At 19.8% G+C, this 17726-nt stretch overlaps 2 protein-coding genes across 2 annotated transcripts; one reads left to right on the forward strand and one right to left on the reverse strand.

The window, feature by feature from the left end:
• Positions 1-2: 2 nt before the first annotated feature.
• Positions 3-3635, reverse strand: LOC135121877 (uncharacterized). The gene is made up of 10 exons (XM_064046157.1): positions 3566-3635; positions 1817-1944; positions 1085-1212; positions 934-1031; positions 822-883; positions 645-772; positions 506-582; positions 414-452; positions 290-364; positions 3-123 (listed from the first exon to the last, which is right to left on the reverse strand). The coding sequence occupies exons 2-10, from the start codon at positions 1893-1895 to the stop codon at positions 3-5; spliced, it is 807 nt and encodes a 268-aa protein (XP_063902227.1). The 5' UTR covers positions 1896-1944; positions 3566-3635.
• A 1250-nt stretch (positions 3636-4885) lies between these two features.
• Positions 4886-13386, forward strand: LOC135121878 (uncharacterized). The gene is made up of 11 exons (XM_064046158.1): positions 4886-4890; positions 5397-5495; positions 6378-6438; positions 7502-7573; positions 8194-8265; positions 8757-8839; positions 10202-10334; positions 10962-11047; positions 11513-11583; positions 12562-12705; positions 13254-13386. Exons 2-11 carry the CDS (start codon positions 5427-5429, stop codon positions 13384-13386), a joined length of 924 nt encoding a protein of 307 aa, XP_063902228.1. The 5' UTR covers positions 4886-4890; positions 5397-5426.
• The last annotated feature ends 4340 nt before the right edge of the window (positions 13387-17726 follow it).

Here is a 17726-nt window from a genome sequence, read left to right on the forward strand (position 1 = left end):
TATTACGAAAATAAGGATTTATTGTTTGTTAACATATAGAACAAGCCTTTCGTAAGAATGCTATAAAGTAACTCCGCGACAGATATATTAAAAACGTTAATACTGGAAACTTCATATTGAAACCTTCAAGAAAATATACAGTACTAATAATTATCCACAGAACAATAAATAAAGCAAAGAAACAGTAAATATAATAATAATAATAATAATAATAATAATAATAATAATAATAATAATAATAATAATAATAATAATAATAATAATAATAATAATAATAATAATAATAAACCTGTTTTTATTGGTGTGCGCTAGAAGATTAGAAAGAAAAGGAAGAATTTCTAAAAAGCATTCGTGAACGTTCAAACTAAATATTAATAATATAATATAAATAATAATAATGATAATAATAATACTTATTATTGTGTGTGCCACTCACTGGTATGCTGCGGTTCCTGCTTAAAAGTTGATTGGTAAATATCATAATAAGTAAAAGGCAGAAAGTAACCAGAGAGAGTAGTACGAATGCAAAGCGGTTATGCACTCTCGCTTTCTAGCGGGAACAGGCAACGTACTGGAAAGTCCCTTAAAAAATGGGCAATAACAATACATAAAATAAAATAAAACTTTCATAAAAATTTACGAACATCAATCACAACAAGAATGGCGCGCCGGACTATTTCTTGAGTGCCAAATAACATATAAATTGATTTCAGTTCGGTAACAGAATCAGAAAGGGACCCTAATACAAGTGCCGCCGGGCTGCCCATACCTTCTAGGAGGAAATGAGCCAATCAAATATAAAGAATGAAAGCAATAGTTACCGTCACTGGAAAGCGCTAAAAGATATTCAAGAAGAGAATTTTGGGAACATTTCACAAGAAAGCTGGTTTGTGGTATTATTATTATCATTGTTGTTATTATAATTATTATAACTCTTTTATAACAGAAAAGTCCGCTTCACTTTTTATTGTGTGCAGAAAGGCGTCGAAAATGGGAGGATGACAGATATTATCAATAAAACTTTTGAGCATCTTAAATATGTTGAGTAGAAAAACGACTAGCCATTGGTGAAAAGGTTTCTCACCCAATCATTTTCGAGTAGCATTTTTATTAGCCTATCAGGACTAGAGATGAGCAGACGGTAGTAAACCATTTGAAAGTGTGTAAACAAACCAACGCACGCCGCTTCAAATATTAGGAAAAGTGTCTCCACTCAATAATAATAGTAATAATATTAATAATATTAATTTTTTTAATAAAATATTATGAAAACTTGATTACTCATTAGTTCTAATAATGAATATATTTTAGAAATACTATTAAAAATTAATTAATATTGCCTAAACCAAATACAAAAAGAGAATAATAGGTAAATATATATATATATAATATAAATGTTTAGGAAGTTTCTTTATTATGAAAAAGTTATTTAATGGAAACACTTTTACTAAACCAAATATATTATATAATACATATAAATATAAAAAGAAAAACAAACTTTTTAAAATGTTAAAAGTTATTAAGATGAATCTTCTTTTATTACCTTTGTTAAATATTTTTAATATACATTATAATAAAAATATAATAAATATATTTTTTTTTTATTTTTTACTAGTGCTATACAAAACTTAAATAATTTTTATAAATTTCAATCTTATTATTTTTTAATTAATATTCTTAACTCATTTATCTATTTATTTTATATTATTAGTAATAAAAATTATTAATAACAAATATATTTATATAAAACATCAACAGTAAACTTAATAAAATAATATCAAAAAAACTTCCAAAGTATGCATCTAAAGCCATTTACCCATACTAGTAAAACACGTGCTGATCCACGTGTCACACAGTTGTTTGGTTGGAAGCTCATTCGAGCAGAATAGCGACATTGCCCTGTACGCCCGCCGGACGGAGAGAAAGTCACGTGCATCTTTATTTCTTTTAAAGCAGTTTAAAAAAAAAGTTAATAGAACTTTTATTATTTACTTTTTATCTTTATTAATATTTTCTTAAATAAAATATTATTTATACTTTTATAAAATAAAATAGTTTTATATTTATTACTATTTTTGTTTAGTAGCAATAATTATAATGACTTTTATTTTTTATATTATTAAAAGTTTTGTAAAAAAATATTTACTATTAAATATATTATAAACAATTTAATTTATTATCAGAAATAGTTTTATTAATATAGTAAAAAGTAAAATAAATTTACTTTCATAATATCACTATATTATTAAAAAAATAATTTTTTTATTTTATTATAACTTTTCTTTCATTATATAAAATTTGTTAGAAAAAAGTTATAAGAAAAAAAATTCTAAAAGAATTTATAATATAAATAATATAATAATTATAAAAGTTTTTATCTCAACGAGAATATTATATTTATATATACGGTAAATATATATATAAGTATAACACTTTTAATAAAAATATATAATAAACATAATAAACTTTAATAAAAATAATAATATGAAATAAATATTTATAACAAATAAAGAAAAATATATTATTTTTTATATTCAATAAAAAAAAAAGTTTGTAGTATAATAAATAGTAATAATATAAAATAAGAACGCATAAACGAAAACTTTTTTATAAATATAATATATAAAAAAATAAATAATAAAATGTATAAATTAATAATAAATTATTATTTTGTTACAAGTAAAAAAAATATAAATAATATTCTTTATTAGAATTAGTAAAAAGTTGATATTAATATATAAAAAATAAATAACGCGCTTTAAAAAGTTATCAATACTTAAATAAAACTATAAATAAATATATAAAAAAATATTAAGGAAAAAGCCTTTTAGTAAAATTAATTTCCAAACAACTTTTTTCTAATTATTGTGTTAACTAAATTTATTCTAATTATTATAATATCTATATTTAATATAATAATGTACTCTATAAAAAAGTTGTATAAAACTATAAATAAATATAATAAAGAAAATATTAAAAAAAACTTTTTAGTAAAATTTATTTTCCACAACTTTTTTACTTATTAGTATTATATATTGATTAATCTCAAGTAGATTTTTTAATTATTATAATATTTAAATTTAATATAATAATAAACAGAATAAATTTAAAAAAATATTATAGTTTTTTATATAAATTATTTTTAATTTAAAAAAGGGTTAAATTATTAAAAACTAAAAAAAGATTTACTGAAATATATTAGTTTTAAAAAGGTTTTACTCAATAATAATAAAAGTTTTTTACAAAAGCGAATATCTGATTAACAAATTCAAATTTTAAAGGATAGAAACTAAAAAAAAATAATATATGGAAATAATAAGTAAACAGTTTTAGAAAAATTTTTAATTAAAAAATTAAATCAAAATAAATTATTATAATCGAATTGCTTTTATATAATCTTTTGAAATTATATAAGTTGATTAATAATTTGTAGTATAGTAAAACTAAAGAAAATTGTAAAAATGATTAAACAATTTATAAATTATAAGGTAAAAGTTATTAATACATAATTTTAAAGTTTATATTTTTTAAAAATTATGACAGTATACAACAGTTGAAGAGTAACCTTAGATAACAAGCCTTACGATCTTTAAAGATGGACCATTTTGGATCCAAAGAAACAAAGGAAGAATTTTCATTACAAAAAGGAAATCGAAGTATAATTTTGAAAAAACTTTTACAAACGTCTGTAAAATTTTAAAATTATAGATAATTTATTAATAACAAGTAAAATAAAAGAATACCTTTACAACTGAGAAAAGATAACATTTCCTCGGTAAGTACGGGTTCTTCAAGATCAATAAACCGATAAAGTAGTTCTGATACTACAGAAGAAGTATTAAAGTTTATTTATTTTTTCTAATAATTAATAAAAAATAAATAATTGGTAAATCGTGTGTTCGTACTTGAAACTTCGGAAAGATCGCCATAATCCGTTAACTCTTCGTAATCGCTTTCCTTATGATTGATAGTATTTGGTAATATTATTATTAATTTAAGATTAAATTAGAAAAAGTTTAAATATAAATAGAAAAATTAAGAAAAAATTCGAAGGTTATAAGTAAAACTACTCACCAACTCTATAGTTATAGGCATTTTATGAAAAATTAAATTTATTCTTAAACCTCTGAAGATATTCTATTTTTTATTATTATTAAAAATATTTTTTTAACTAAAATATGTTAAAAAGTAATCATTATTTTATTTAAATATATATAAGAGCTTGAATTGAGTTCGTGATAAGCAAAGCAAACAGCTGAAAATACTTGAAAACCACTAGTGTTTCACTAATAAACGCTTAAAACTGGAGCGCCCGCAAGCAAACTTTGAAGACTTTTGTGGCCCTCGAAGGAAAACTTTTTTTTACTAAAATAAGATTTATTACTGTTAAATAGCTTGTAATTCTAGAAACATAAAAATTTTAATCTTTTTTTTATAAAATAAAAAAACTGCGTTATACAAATATTCCAATTCATGACAGTTCCTCTTGAGTGCCAAAATTCTTTCGGTAAGAATTGTTACCATTTTTTTTTAAACTAGTAAATCTTTTTCAAAAACCCTTCTATAGAGCATAATACACCTAGTAACTCTTATGCAGTTATTTCGGAAATGCAGCCCTCTTCAGCTGCAACCCGTTTTCGGGGAATGATTTTAAAAAGAATCGTTAAAGAAAATCATGGCCGTGTAATTTTTTTATTAAAAAAAAAATTATTATTAGTGGACTAGCATAAAAATATTTTTATTTATTATTATTTTTCTATGTTAGTAGTGCATTAAGAAAACTTTTAGGAATTTATTAATTGTTTCTTTAATGCTTTTCATAAGCCAATTAATAGGCTAGTTTTCAATAGAGACCATCCTGGCATTTTTGCGACTTGTGGAGGAGGCCAGGTAGCTTTAATTTTTTAGTTTTCTAAAACTTTACAGTCTTTGCGCTTTTTTCAATTTTTTATTTATTAGTCGTCTCTTTCTTTTTCTATAATTATACTGAAAAACATATTCCACTCTCCTATTTATGTGATAATTAAGTTACATTTAAAAATAAAATTTTTGTTAACTTTCATTTAGAGGACAATTACATTTTTATCAGAACATACTATCAGTTACACTTAAGTTGAAGTAGTTTATAAGTTTATAATTTTCCAGCTATTATATTTATATCATAATTTATCTTTCCTCGGTTAAGTAGATTTATTAGAAAAAATAAGTATTTTCTAATTTGTATTTTAATAATATTCTTTCTCTCTTTAATTTTGTACTTTTTGGTATTTATAAGTATTTTTTATTTTTCTGAAAAAAAATTATTTAATTAAATCTTTTCTCTAATTTTATAATTTCCGTTTCGACGGAAGATCAACATTTACGATAATGAAAGTGTGCCAAATGTTTATGATCAGAGCAACGACGAAAGTAGTCATATTGATATAATGCTTCACTGGAATGGATTTTCTTCCAATCAAAATGCTGACTTAGTAAGGGAAGAAAGTCTTCGAAACGTAACTAATTTTAATTAATTTTAAAATGTAATAAAAAAATAATTTATCAAGTTATATATTAAATTAATAAGTTAATTGAAAAGTTAAAACATTGTTATATGAATCTTGATTTTAATTTTTACATAAAATTAAAATTTAAAAAAAAAAGTTATATTTTGTAATGACTTAAGAAAAATATTTAGCAATTTTGCTAATATAATATATTTTTATATTTATTTAAATATTAAAATTATTATAAGAAATTTTCTTTAAAATTAATTTTGATAGTTGAGTAAATTTTAGGAAAATATTTTTTGCATTAAACTATTTTATAATAATTTCGATAAATAAATACTATTATCTTTGAGTAATTTTTATTTTAACAATAAAGTTCAATAAGTAATTTACAATATATCACTACATAATTTTAATTTATATATAATTTTTAAATAAAGCTTTTTAAAATTATATAATTTATTAATCAAGTTACACAAGTATTATAAAAAATTTACCACATAATCTTGATTTAAAATTTAGATTATATAACAAAACTCTTTAAACTAATTAAATTTATTATTAAGTTTTACAAGTAATTTAACAAATTTTTTACAAATTATTATTTAGAAATTAAATTTTTAACAAAATGTTTTTTTTTTAAAAACTAAAAAAACATTATAGTAATAAAGTTTTCCAAATAAAATAATAATATTTACTGCACATCTACAATATATAAATCATATAAAAAATTTAAAAAACTAACATGTTTATAAAAAAGTTAGAATGTAAATTTATATTTTTTACTACAAATATTAAAAAATTAGATTTTTGACTAATTTTAAAATTTTTCGTTTTAATTAATTTATAAACAATTTTAAATATTTTGAAATTGTTAATTTTTATTAGCCAATCTACTCTTGCGCTTGGCTGTCTGTAGATTTCGAGGACTGCATTCTTGCTTTTGGCGGTTTTTATTTTTTTAATTAATTTATTATAAATTATTATTTTTTAGTTTTTATAAAAAATATTTACTTTTTACGCTTTTTATAAAACTTTTTAATGGATTTATATTTTTATTTCAACTCTTTATTTTAAAAAAAACCTTCACGAAATTTAAAAATTTTAATCTCTCTTAATTTAGAACTCCTTTTTACTTAAAATTTTTTCTAATATTATTTAAATTATATATAAATATTTATATGAATTTTTATTCTCCAATTATTTAATTAATTTTTTTTTATTTTATCTTATAAATTTTTAAAATCTCTGAAATTAATTTTTCCATAAAATTTTATAATTAATTAATTTTTTTTAATAAGAAAGTGTTAGAATATTTTATTTCTTTAATATTATATTATTAAAGCTTTTATTTATAACTTTATAATCTTTTAAATTTATACTTTACTCCAAACTTTTCCAATTGTAATCATTTTTTTAATTTAATTAGAAAATTTTTAGTAATTTTATTTAATATTATAATTTTTAGTTCAATTTTATTTTGTTTTTATTAAATTTTTTAAATCTTTAAAATAATTTTTATACTTAAAATTTAAAAAAAATATTTTTAATTTTCAATTTTTTATTATTTACTTATTACTTAATTGTTAACACTAAATCATTATTGTATTATTTTATTAATTTTTATAATTTTTTTAAATTTATATTTTAATCTAAAACCTTTTGAAATGCAATTTTATTATATTAATTCAATTAGAAAATTATAAATTTTTTTTTTAATTAATCTTGTTATACTTGAAATTTTAAAAAAAAAAAAGAATTAATTTTTTTAATTAGAAAAATATTTTTTTAATTTTTTCATCTTTTATTTTATATTTTTACTCAGAAGTTATGAAAAGTAATTAATTTTTTTAAAATTGATTAGAAAATTTTTACTATTTTTGTTAATTATTATAAATTTTAATATAATTTTATAAAATTATTTTTATACTTAAAAATTCTTTAATATATAAATAAGTTTTTTTTATTTTAAAATGGTTAATATTTTTTGTTTTACTTTTGCTACCCTTTAGGCCGACATGGAACAATTCATTTAGTCTCTGTGGCGTTGTCTTCTGAAATTTATAAACTAAATAATGAAAATAGTAAAAATTTATTATATAAAATTATAAATTTTACCAAAGTTGCTGAAATTTTTGTATAAAAAATTTTAATTTGTTTAAAAGTTTTAAAAAAATTAATATATTAAAGTAAAAAAATTAGATCAAAAGTTTATAGAAAAAAAATTGTTATTGTCTAAATTTATATTTATTTATATTTATTTAATTTTACTTTATAAAAAGTATCGATTTTTATATTAATGAGGTCATATTTTTAATGAAATATTTGTTCTATAGCAAATTATTGTTTTTTATTATTTCAGTTTACTATTTCTTTACACGTAAAACAAAATTTAAATATAAATTTCCCTTATTTTTGTAAAAACTTTAAAAAAAACATTTAGTATAAATTTTATTAAAAAATTTAGTTTTTCTCTATTATTATTATAATGTAATCCACTTTTTTCCCCTTTTTTTACATACTACTGATTAAATATAATTTTATATGTTTACTTATATATTTTTTTAATTATTATTTTTTTTATATATACTTTATAATAATACTTTATGTATAAAAAATAATAATAAAAAATTTTAAAAAAAATTTTTTTTATCGAATTTTATTATAAATTTATTTTTTTGATAACAAAAAATAAACTTTATAGAGGAGGCCGTGACGTTTCTCTCCGCCGCCTCGCAAAAGTGCGGAGTTTTTTGTTCTTTAAGTCAATCTTCAGGTTTTTTATTATTAAAAATCAATTAAATAATATTTTAAAGTAAAATTTTATAGTAATTATTATTTTTAAATATAATAAAACTTTTTTTTTAAACTTGTTATAAAGTTAACATAATTTTTTTAATAGTAATATTATAAGAATAATTCATTTATTTATTTATTGTATTTTTTTAAAACATTTAGTACTTTATAACTTAATTAATTAATTATTATTATATTCAGCTTTATAATAATAATAATTATTATTTATGATTTATATATTTTATAAAAAGTAATAAGAAAAATAAATTTGAAGCATAAATATAACTTTTATTAAAGATTTGAAAAAGTTTATAAATGTGTTTTTTTTAACTTTTATTATTATTATATTAATATAGTTCGAGTTAAGTTTTTTTTCCTGCAACCAAAGTTTAACGTTTGACAAAAAGTAGAAAATATATAAAAACATTTTTTAAATCACAATAATAAAGACTTTACCAATGAGAATGGCAGGAATGGCCCGCGTGTGGCGCCTTTGGGCACGTGACTCTGTGACGTTGCAATCTTCTCATAAATTCCACCAACCGACTACTGCTGTATAGGAAATTTATATTTTTTTTTATAAAAAGTGTATATTTATTATATATTTAGTGATTAAATAATAAAATTGTGAATTTTTATAATTAAATTATATTAAAAAAAATTAGTAGATATTTTTTTTATATAAAACTTTCGTATTTTTTAATAATATAATTATCTTTTTATTTTTATTTATATTTTTATATTCACGAAAGTTACTATTGAACACTTATTTCTTGACTATTATCATAAATGAATAAAATAGTAATATAATAAAATTTATAAATATATTTCTATTATTTTTAAAATTCTATAAACTTTTGAAATTTTAATAAAAATAATAAAATATTTTATAATATTATATATTATGAAAATTCTATTAAACAATAATTTTTTTAATTTTTTTAATAAAGTTTATATGAGAATAAATTTTTATTAATAAATTTTAAAAAAATAGAAATCTAATGCGTATGTTTATAATATTTTATATAATAATTTATAAAACATGATAACTTTTAGTAAAAATTCTGATAATTTTACTAGAAAATATAAATTTTTTTTATAATTTGTGGGTTATTAATAAAATTTAATATGAAATAATAAACTAATAAAATTTTAAATAAAGAAATATTAGAAAAAATTTATTAGAAAAATAAAAAACATTATATTAATAAAAGTACTAAAGAAAATTATTTAAAAAAAATGAAAAAAAAATATTTAATAATAATATGTTAAGGAAATGAAAAAAATTATATTAAAAAAATTACTAAAAAATTGAGCAATTTTATATATAAGGATATTTCTAAACAATTATTTATATATATAATATCTATAATCTTAATACTTCTATTTTTAAATTATTTTAATAAACTTTTTTATTTGAGTTGTAATAATTTTAAAATAATAAAATAATATTATATTGAATTTATAACTAAAAAATTATATCTAGAAAAAATTATTTGGAAAGTGAAAATATCATTAATATATTTATAATATTTATATTATAAATTTTTTTATACGGAAGAGTTGATTATAAAAGGAAAATTTATATATTATTAAATTTTATAAAAAATATAATTTTATAATTTTATTTGAGTTTATAAAATAATTATTATATATTAATATTTTAATCAAAATTTTTTATAAAAAAATATTTAAGAAATAAAAATAATATTATATGTAAAAATTAATTATTTGGAAACTTCATTATTTTGAAGAGTTTTTTTATCAACTTTTTATATAATTTTTTTAAGAATTTAATAAATAATATTTTAATAAAGAAATAAAAAAAAACATGTTAATAATTATTTTTACTTTAAAGTTACTATTAAACTTTTTATTATTTTATTTTAAAAAAATATACATATTTAAAACTTCAGGAATTTATTATCAGCAATAACACGTGCAAAGGGAACTGGGATTTATTGATTGGCTGCGAAGACGGCCATTTTTATGAAGTCTCCAATGGAATAACGGAAAAACTGTTGAAAAGAAAACATAGGAAGTCTATTGGTAGAATAAAAGAAGGATTTTTTTACAACTTTTTATAATTATATATATATATATATAAATACTGAAATAAAAATGTTAAATTAGTAAAAAATTAAAAAAATAATATAATAGTTTTTGTTTTTAATAATAATAATAAATACGCTAATGAAATATATAAATATAACAAACATTCTTATAATATAAACAAAAAAAAGTTTCTATTGTAGATATTAATAATTAAATAGAAAAAATGTTTTAAAGGTTAACAGAATTTATATAATAAAAGTTTATATTATTAATAAAAATATTATAATAATAATAAAATAAAATTATATGAAGAAATAAAAACACTAAAAGATTTGTTAATAAAATAATAAAAGTTTAATAAATTATAAATAGTAAAAGTTTTTTTTGGTAAATAATGAAATATAGTAAAAATAATTTTTATGAATATAATAACATATAAATAAAAAAAAGTTTTTATTATTAAAAAAGAAATATAATAAAATTTTATATTATAAATATTTAAAAAAAATACTTTCAAAAATTTAAAAAAAGATAAATAATTAATTATTGTTAATAATAATAAATAAATATTATTATTTATAAATATAATAAAGTATAAATAATTAAAAGTTTGAATAAAAGATTCTATTAAGCAACTTTCGACTGGCTATATTATATCAAAATCTGTTGATGGTGAAGTTCTATTGTGGGATTGCTTTAAGGATGAAGTTACTTTTTTTGATTTATCATTATTATTACTATAAAAATATGATACTATGAAAAATTTTATATATAAAATTTAAAAAAAATGTATTCAATAAAATTTATAAATATAAAATGTTAGTGATAAACTTTTTTATTGAATTAAAAAAATATTTTATAATATAAATTTTATAAGGAACATGCATTTATGAATATTTTTGTTTTATAAAATATTATATAAAATTTTATGGTTATAATAAATATTATTAAAGGAGGTTTAAACAAATATTATCATTATGATTGTTTAAATCTTTATTTTATAAATAGTAATCTTTTTTTTTTTGGAATTGTTTTAATATATTAGTTTTTTAAGTATTTATATATATTGTTTGTTTACGCTTTTACTGTATTTTAATATTTTTGAAAAAAAGTAGTATTCTGAAAAACTGTTTACTAAAAAAAAAAATTATTTTATAAATACTACAAAAAAGCTTATAAAAGTTCTTATCAAGCCGCGCATGACTTCGTTTGTAGCCGAAACTCTTTCTCCTTTGGAAGTCAAGTTTTTTTTTTAACTTTCTTTTTTTTTTTTTATTTTTATTTATAAAAAAATTTATACATATTAATACTTATTTATATTCTATTATTTATTATTTTTTTATTAAAAAACATAAAAGACTAAAGTTTATTAAGAATTTTTTTTTTATTTTTATTTATTATTATGTATATGAAATTTTTTATAACACTAAAATTTATTTAGTTAAAGTATTTTTTTTATATTATTATTTACTTTTATTTTAATAAATACATAAAGATTGAAGTTAATTCATAATATTTTTTATTTTTGTATGTATAATATATATTACTACAATTTATTTTTATTAATAAAAAACATATAAAATTAAATTTATTAAAAAAAAATTATTTTATGTTATTAATAATTTTAATAAAAAAAAATATATAATGATTAAGGTTTATCTTATTTTATTTATATTTATATATATTTTTTCTATATAAAGAAATCTATAAATATATTATTAAAGTTTAATAAAAAAATTTTGTAGAATTATTATTTTTAATACTAATAAAATATATAAAGATTGTGGTTTCTTCTAAAAAATGCACCGTTTCATTTTGTTTATATATATTTGTTTACATGTAAATTTTTTTTTATCATAGTACTATGTTTTTTATTACTGAGTATATATATATATATATATATGAAGATTGCATTTTTTTTTAGAAAGATTTTCTATTTCATTTATACTTCTATTCATTTTTTTATATAAAAAAATATTTATAACTATTAAAATTTTTAAAAATAAATAATTATTATTTCATTATTATTATTATAATTTGATTTTTATTAACAGAAAATGTATAAAGATTGAAGTTAAAAATATATCTTTTTTATGTAGTTATTATAAATATAAAAATACGTATAAATATTGAAGTTTATTAAAAAATAGATATTATTTTTGTTATATATTTATTTTAGAATTTATTATTTTTGAAAACTTTTTACTTTGAATTTCGTCAGCTTTGAAGGAACTTTTTTTTGTTTCGGCGATGAAGACGGAAAAGTGCTTGTTTATGATGTTCAAGGAAAGTTAATTAGTAAACTGAAGCACCCAAAAGTAAAGAAAATGCGAATAACCACGTGCGCTTTTACCAATCAATCGAAGTAAAACAAATATTGGAATCTTTTTTTATTGGAATAATCTTGACTTTTTTGATTTAACTTTTTTTATAAAAATTTATTTTCCTACTTTTTGGTTAAAAAATTTATAAATCGCTTTTAAAAATTTTAATAAAATTAATAAAAGTAAAAATCTTTATTTTTAAATTTTTAATAAATAAATAAATAAAAAATTTATTGCTTTTTCCAATTTTAGTTGTAAAAGTCAGATATATTATACTTATTATTATTGTTCAGCTCGAAGTGTGTAATCTCGGTTTTATTATTTTATAGAAATGGCTATAAAAGTGTTAGTAAAATAAAAGTGAAATAGCAGAACTTTTATTTTTTTTTAATACGCTTAACAAAAATTTTCAAAAATTAAAAAATTTAATTAAAATTACTGCAACCTATTTAAATTGTAAACTTTGTTAAAGCAACAAGAGAATTTTTTTTAGTCATTTATTAAAAAAAGTATAAATAATATTTCTTTACAATTTTTCAATTCTTTTGCTTTTTTTTTGATATAATTTTTTAAAAAAATTGCAAATCAGTCAGATTTTATGTGCCACAGAAAAGTCTTTCATCTTTCGGTTTGATTATATTTCACCCGAAGTTCGTGCCATTTGGGACAAATTTGAAGATTCCGTGGAAAATGACGAAGAAAATACAGAAGGATCTTCTTGATGCTTGAAAAATTTTAAAATGTTTAATAAATTTATTTTAAACTATAACAATATTTTTATAATTCAAAGTACTTAAATTAATTTAACTACCCATAAAATATATTTAAAAAAATTAGTATAGTTGAGAAATAATATAAATAACTTTTATTTGTTATATACAAATCCTTATTGCTTCCTTTTCATGATAAAAAAATTTTAACTTTAAATTTTTAGTGAATATTATTGTTTTTAAGAATACAGTGAAAAGCTGAAACTTTTTAAAATTTATAAGTAAACGTGGAATGTTTTATAGTAAAAAAACCTTTACAAAAGGTATTGAAACTCTTACCAAACCTAAATACTTGTATGACTGTAAGCATTTTTACGCCTGCGGGTTATACAAGGCGGAAAATAAAAATGTAGCTTTACTAAAAATGCTCCACCGTGCCTACAGACTAATGAATTTTATTATAAAGGTACGAAATAATATTTACGCACAACTAGGAAGTCTGTATAGTGACTGTAAGTAAAATTGCATACTTCTAGTAAATAAATTAATAAACAGCATGAAATGTTGTCGAGGAGTTGCACGGATTATATATTTATTATCTTTGAAATTGTATATATTTTTATTGATACTTATTAATTTTATAGTCAAGCTATTTTATTATCTTCAGTATAGTAAATTGGTTTTTTATTGTCTACTAGAGCGGAATTAATTTTGAGAATAATATTCTTATGTTATACTGTAATAACTGTAATTGAGATTATTTTAAAGCATAACTCATTCGTATAATTATTATTATTATAATAGTAATAGTAATATTAATAGTTGTTATGTAGTTGTGATGTAGCAAGGTCGGTTAAATATTATCACTTATTTTTTTTAAAAAAAAAATTTTCGGGAAAGCTAAATTCTTTTTATAAAAGGCCTTCTAAAGCAGCTTCTTGGCATAGAGCAGTTCAAATTACTTTACTGTAGCATACGTGCAATAAATAAAAATATAATATTTTTGTGTACTTTTGTATTAATAAAGTTTTTTTTTTTGTAAAATTGTCAGCTGGATTGTAGTAATATTATGGTAAAACCTTGTGTGTTTATAGCAAATATGGATTTAGTTTCAAGAGGCAACGTCCACTTATCATGCTCAGCCCGTTAATAATGTAAAATTTTACTAAAGTTTGAGTTTGAATCCAATAAATCCTCGGGTTTGTTTTATTGAATTAGAAAGCGTTATTTCGTGGATTATATTTTTCATGATATATATTGTCCTTGTAAACTTTAGATATTTAAACAAGTGGAGCACCATTAAATAAGTTTAATGAAATATGCCAATTCTTTTTGTCTTTTTGAAAATAATATTTTTACGTACAAAATATATATTTTAAGGAGAGTGTTTTTTAGTGGGCGTCTTGTGGTTGCTATAGAAAAGCTAAGGATTTACACAGATTATATATTTACAACTCTTTTTTTAATTCCTATTGAGTCTTCAGAAAGTGCAAGAGATAAGGTAAGATAAGATTTTATCCTCTATGGCGGTAGTTTTATTTAAACGTTTTGTAGAAATTTTTTTTTGTATCAATGAAAATTGATGAGAGAGGTTTAAGCGAACTATAATAGATTTAACTTTTTTATTTGTTCCTAAAATAGTAGTCTTAAAGCGTATGTGATATGCAAGATAGTTGTGAGAAATGTAAGTTAAAAGCACGCTAGCACCTCTTAGATATATAATCAAGAAAAAAAATTGGTATTCTTTATTATATTACTAGTTATTACTACTGTGAAGTGTTCTGTTAGTTAACAAACATAAAGTCAACTTTTTAATTCCTTGAATTAAAATTTGAATTACATTAATTAAATTTTAGTTCGTTAAGCGTAAAGAATAAGTTGGAATGCTAGCCGACTGCATAATAATCGCTGCTCGCTTATTAAATATTAGTTGTCTTTCTCGTCCAAAGCTCAGGCAGCTTTTCTTACAACAGAAATACTATAAGGCACGGGCTTGAATAATTCAAATGCTCTTTTATTTCAAATATAGTGTAATTTTATTATTCAATATAAGTTAAAAACTAAGTCCTACTTCTATTTTTATGTAAAAAAAGGATTAACTATTTTACTTTCTTTAAGTCGGTCTTAATTGCTCGTAAATGCGATTAAAGTATTAAATTATCCATAACTTTCCCTATCAGTTAATTTTAAAAAGCAAATAGTAAGAAGCTAAATTTTGTGTTCCTCTATGTTTTTCGACATTACTATTTTATTTTTTACTTGTTTTAAAGCTCTTTAATAGGCTCTTAATTAATAAAAAAAGAAAATTTTTTACAAGATAACAAGAACGATTCATTCAGAAAAAACACTGAAATAAAGCACAAACACTTGCCTTAATTATTAGTGTCTCAGTAATCAGTTTGGACTTCCCCATGAATTATTCTGCTAAAATACTTATAGATTTATTATTTTTTTAAAATGGATCCAGTCAGTTGCAGTTAAACTCTTTTAAAAATATTCTGTACAACTTATTAACACCCAACAGAAGCTAAACTTAGTAAAATATCCCTTTACATATCAAAAGTTCTTTTCTATTAAAATAATTTTGGTGTGTGCATAACACCTTTAAATCATTGATTAAAGACTGCGCTACTTTTTTCTATAAATTGTATAGATCAAACTTTGTATGTGAAGGCGCACTAAAAGATTCCGCTGAAAGTAATATGTTATTAGTCTTATTTATCTTTTCAAGTCAATAAAGTTTTAGTAAAATTGAAATGAGGCTCGAATCAATTGTTATAAGATTAAATAACGTTAATTTGGTATAAAGCCATGATTAAAAAAGACTGTAGTTATATGCTCCCAACTTCAATAAACACATCTTAAGATCAAAAAATAATTTAAATACTAAAGGATTTTTTTATTATTATAACCTTTATGAATATAGAAGCCCTTATCCACAGGAGAACTATTTGTCTTGTTTTATAATAGAAATTATTATAGTTGCAAATTAATAAACAATTAAAAACTTAGGAAGCAACAATAACCAATAAGTATTGTTAATTAAAAAAATAAACTAAAGACAAACGTAATTAATATGATTAAATTCTCGAGAATCTTAAAACACTTAAACATTCGTTACGGCATTTTCTTTTAATTACTTCCTTACAAGCTGGAAAACCTGCTTATATATTATAAAAAATAATATTACTTTCAACATAATAACAAACAAGTATAATTTTTTTATATACAATTGCAACTCAATAAGAAATGTGAAAAATTTTATATTTTAAGTTTACAGAGAGAGTAAATGAACCTTTTTCTTTCATAAGGATTTTAATTTCATCAGGATTATTTTCGGAGCTTACTAGAAGATAGAAAACTCCGTCAGAAGATAAATACTCGCCAATAACTTTTAATAACCGATCGATAACTTCTCTACCATATTCTCCTCCTATAAACAGTAAAAAGAAAGCGAAGTCCCTAAAGTGAATTCTATTATTTGCTATACACCTGCCCAAGCAGCGGATAACTTGCTTGAATTCACTTCCTCTGAAGGTGTAACAACATAAGGTGGGTTAAATAAAAGTAAGTCCACTTTTGCAAAAAGATTCAAACTAGAGAAAAGATCGGTATTAATAAAATCCGCGTAGTCAAATTGATGATTAACAATAGAAGTATTTTTCGCAGCGTGAACAGCTTCGATGTTTATATCCACTCCCAGAAGAAAACTTTGAACATTTAATTCATTAAGAAGAAACGAAAGAAAAGTTAAAACAGTTCCAGAGCCGACGCCCATTTCCACACACAAAGAGGGTTTTAATCTTTCTAAGAAAAGAGAATCTTTCTCTAAAGCATCCAAGAACAAAAACGTGTCTTCTGCAGGCTCATACAAGTTTTGGTAGTTTTTTTTATTTAAGTGGCTAAGGTCCGGAGTAGGTACTATATTAGTAACAGGTTTCGAAGGCGAGCTCATAGCAGAAAAAAATATATAGAAACTAACTTCAACGCGTGCCGGTCATCCCAACCCGTTATACACATACACTTAAGCCTTTTTGGGCTAAGCAAAAGCATTTGTGAACAGAAATTTTTAAGTTGTACAGTTTGAATGCTGGCCTGTTTTTTAGCAAGAATTTTCCCAAAAAAATTAAATTATCCATATTAACAAATCATTATTGAAGGGCTCGAGATAAGCTGTTTACATATTGTATGTTATAAAGGTTAATTTTATGTTTACCACTGCCTTGAAAAGTATTCGGATAAAAGAAATTATTATAACGCTCATAAAACCTTTAAAATCTATGAGTTCATTATTGTTATAACTACAACTAAGCTTTTTTTAAGACGAATATATACTAGCCAAATAATTTAAA

Source organism: Zophobas morio, unplaced genomic scaffold (assembly GCF_036711695.1).
Source record: "Zophobas morio isolate AGI-343-1 ecotype UQ-CSIRO unplaced genomic scaffold, CSIRO_AGI_Zmor_V1 ptg000759l, whole genome shotgun sequence".
Lineage (NCBI taxonomy): Eukaryota > Metazoa > Arthropoda > Insecta > Coleoptera > Tenebrionidae > Zophobas > Zophobas morio.

Excerpts from the sequence above, each read along its gene's own strand:
- LOC135121877 (XM_064046157.1), bottom strand. The coding sequence starts at position 1,895 with ATGTCGCTATTCTGCTCGAATGAGCTTCCAACCAAACAACTGTGTGAC. Across the intron at positions 1,213-1,816 it reads CACGTGTTTTACTAGTATGG|TGGAGACACTTTTCCTAATA; the intron begins GTAAATGGCTTT and ends ATTATTATTGAG. Across the intron at positions 884-933 it reads GACTTTTCTGTTATAAAAGA|CTTTCTTGTGAAATGTTCCC; the intron begins GTTATAATAATT and ends ACCACAAACCAG.
- LOC135121878 (XM_064046158.1), top strand. The coding sequence starts at position 5,427 with ATGCTTCACTGGAATGGATTTTCTTCCAATCAAAATGCTGACTTAGTA. Across the intron at positions 7,574-8,193 it reads TAAACTAAATAATGAAAATA|AGGAGGCCGTGACGTTTCTC; the intron begins GTAAAAATTTAT and ends TAAACTTTATAG. Across the intron at positions 12,706-13,253 it reads GCTTTTACCAATCAATCGAA|TCAGATTTTATGTGCCACAG; the intron begins GTAAAACAAATA and ends ATTGCAAATCAG.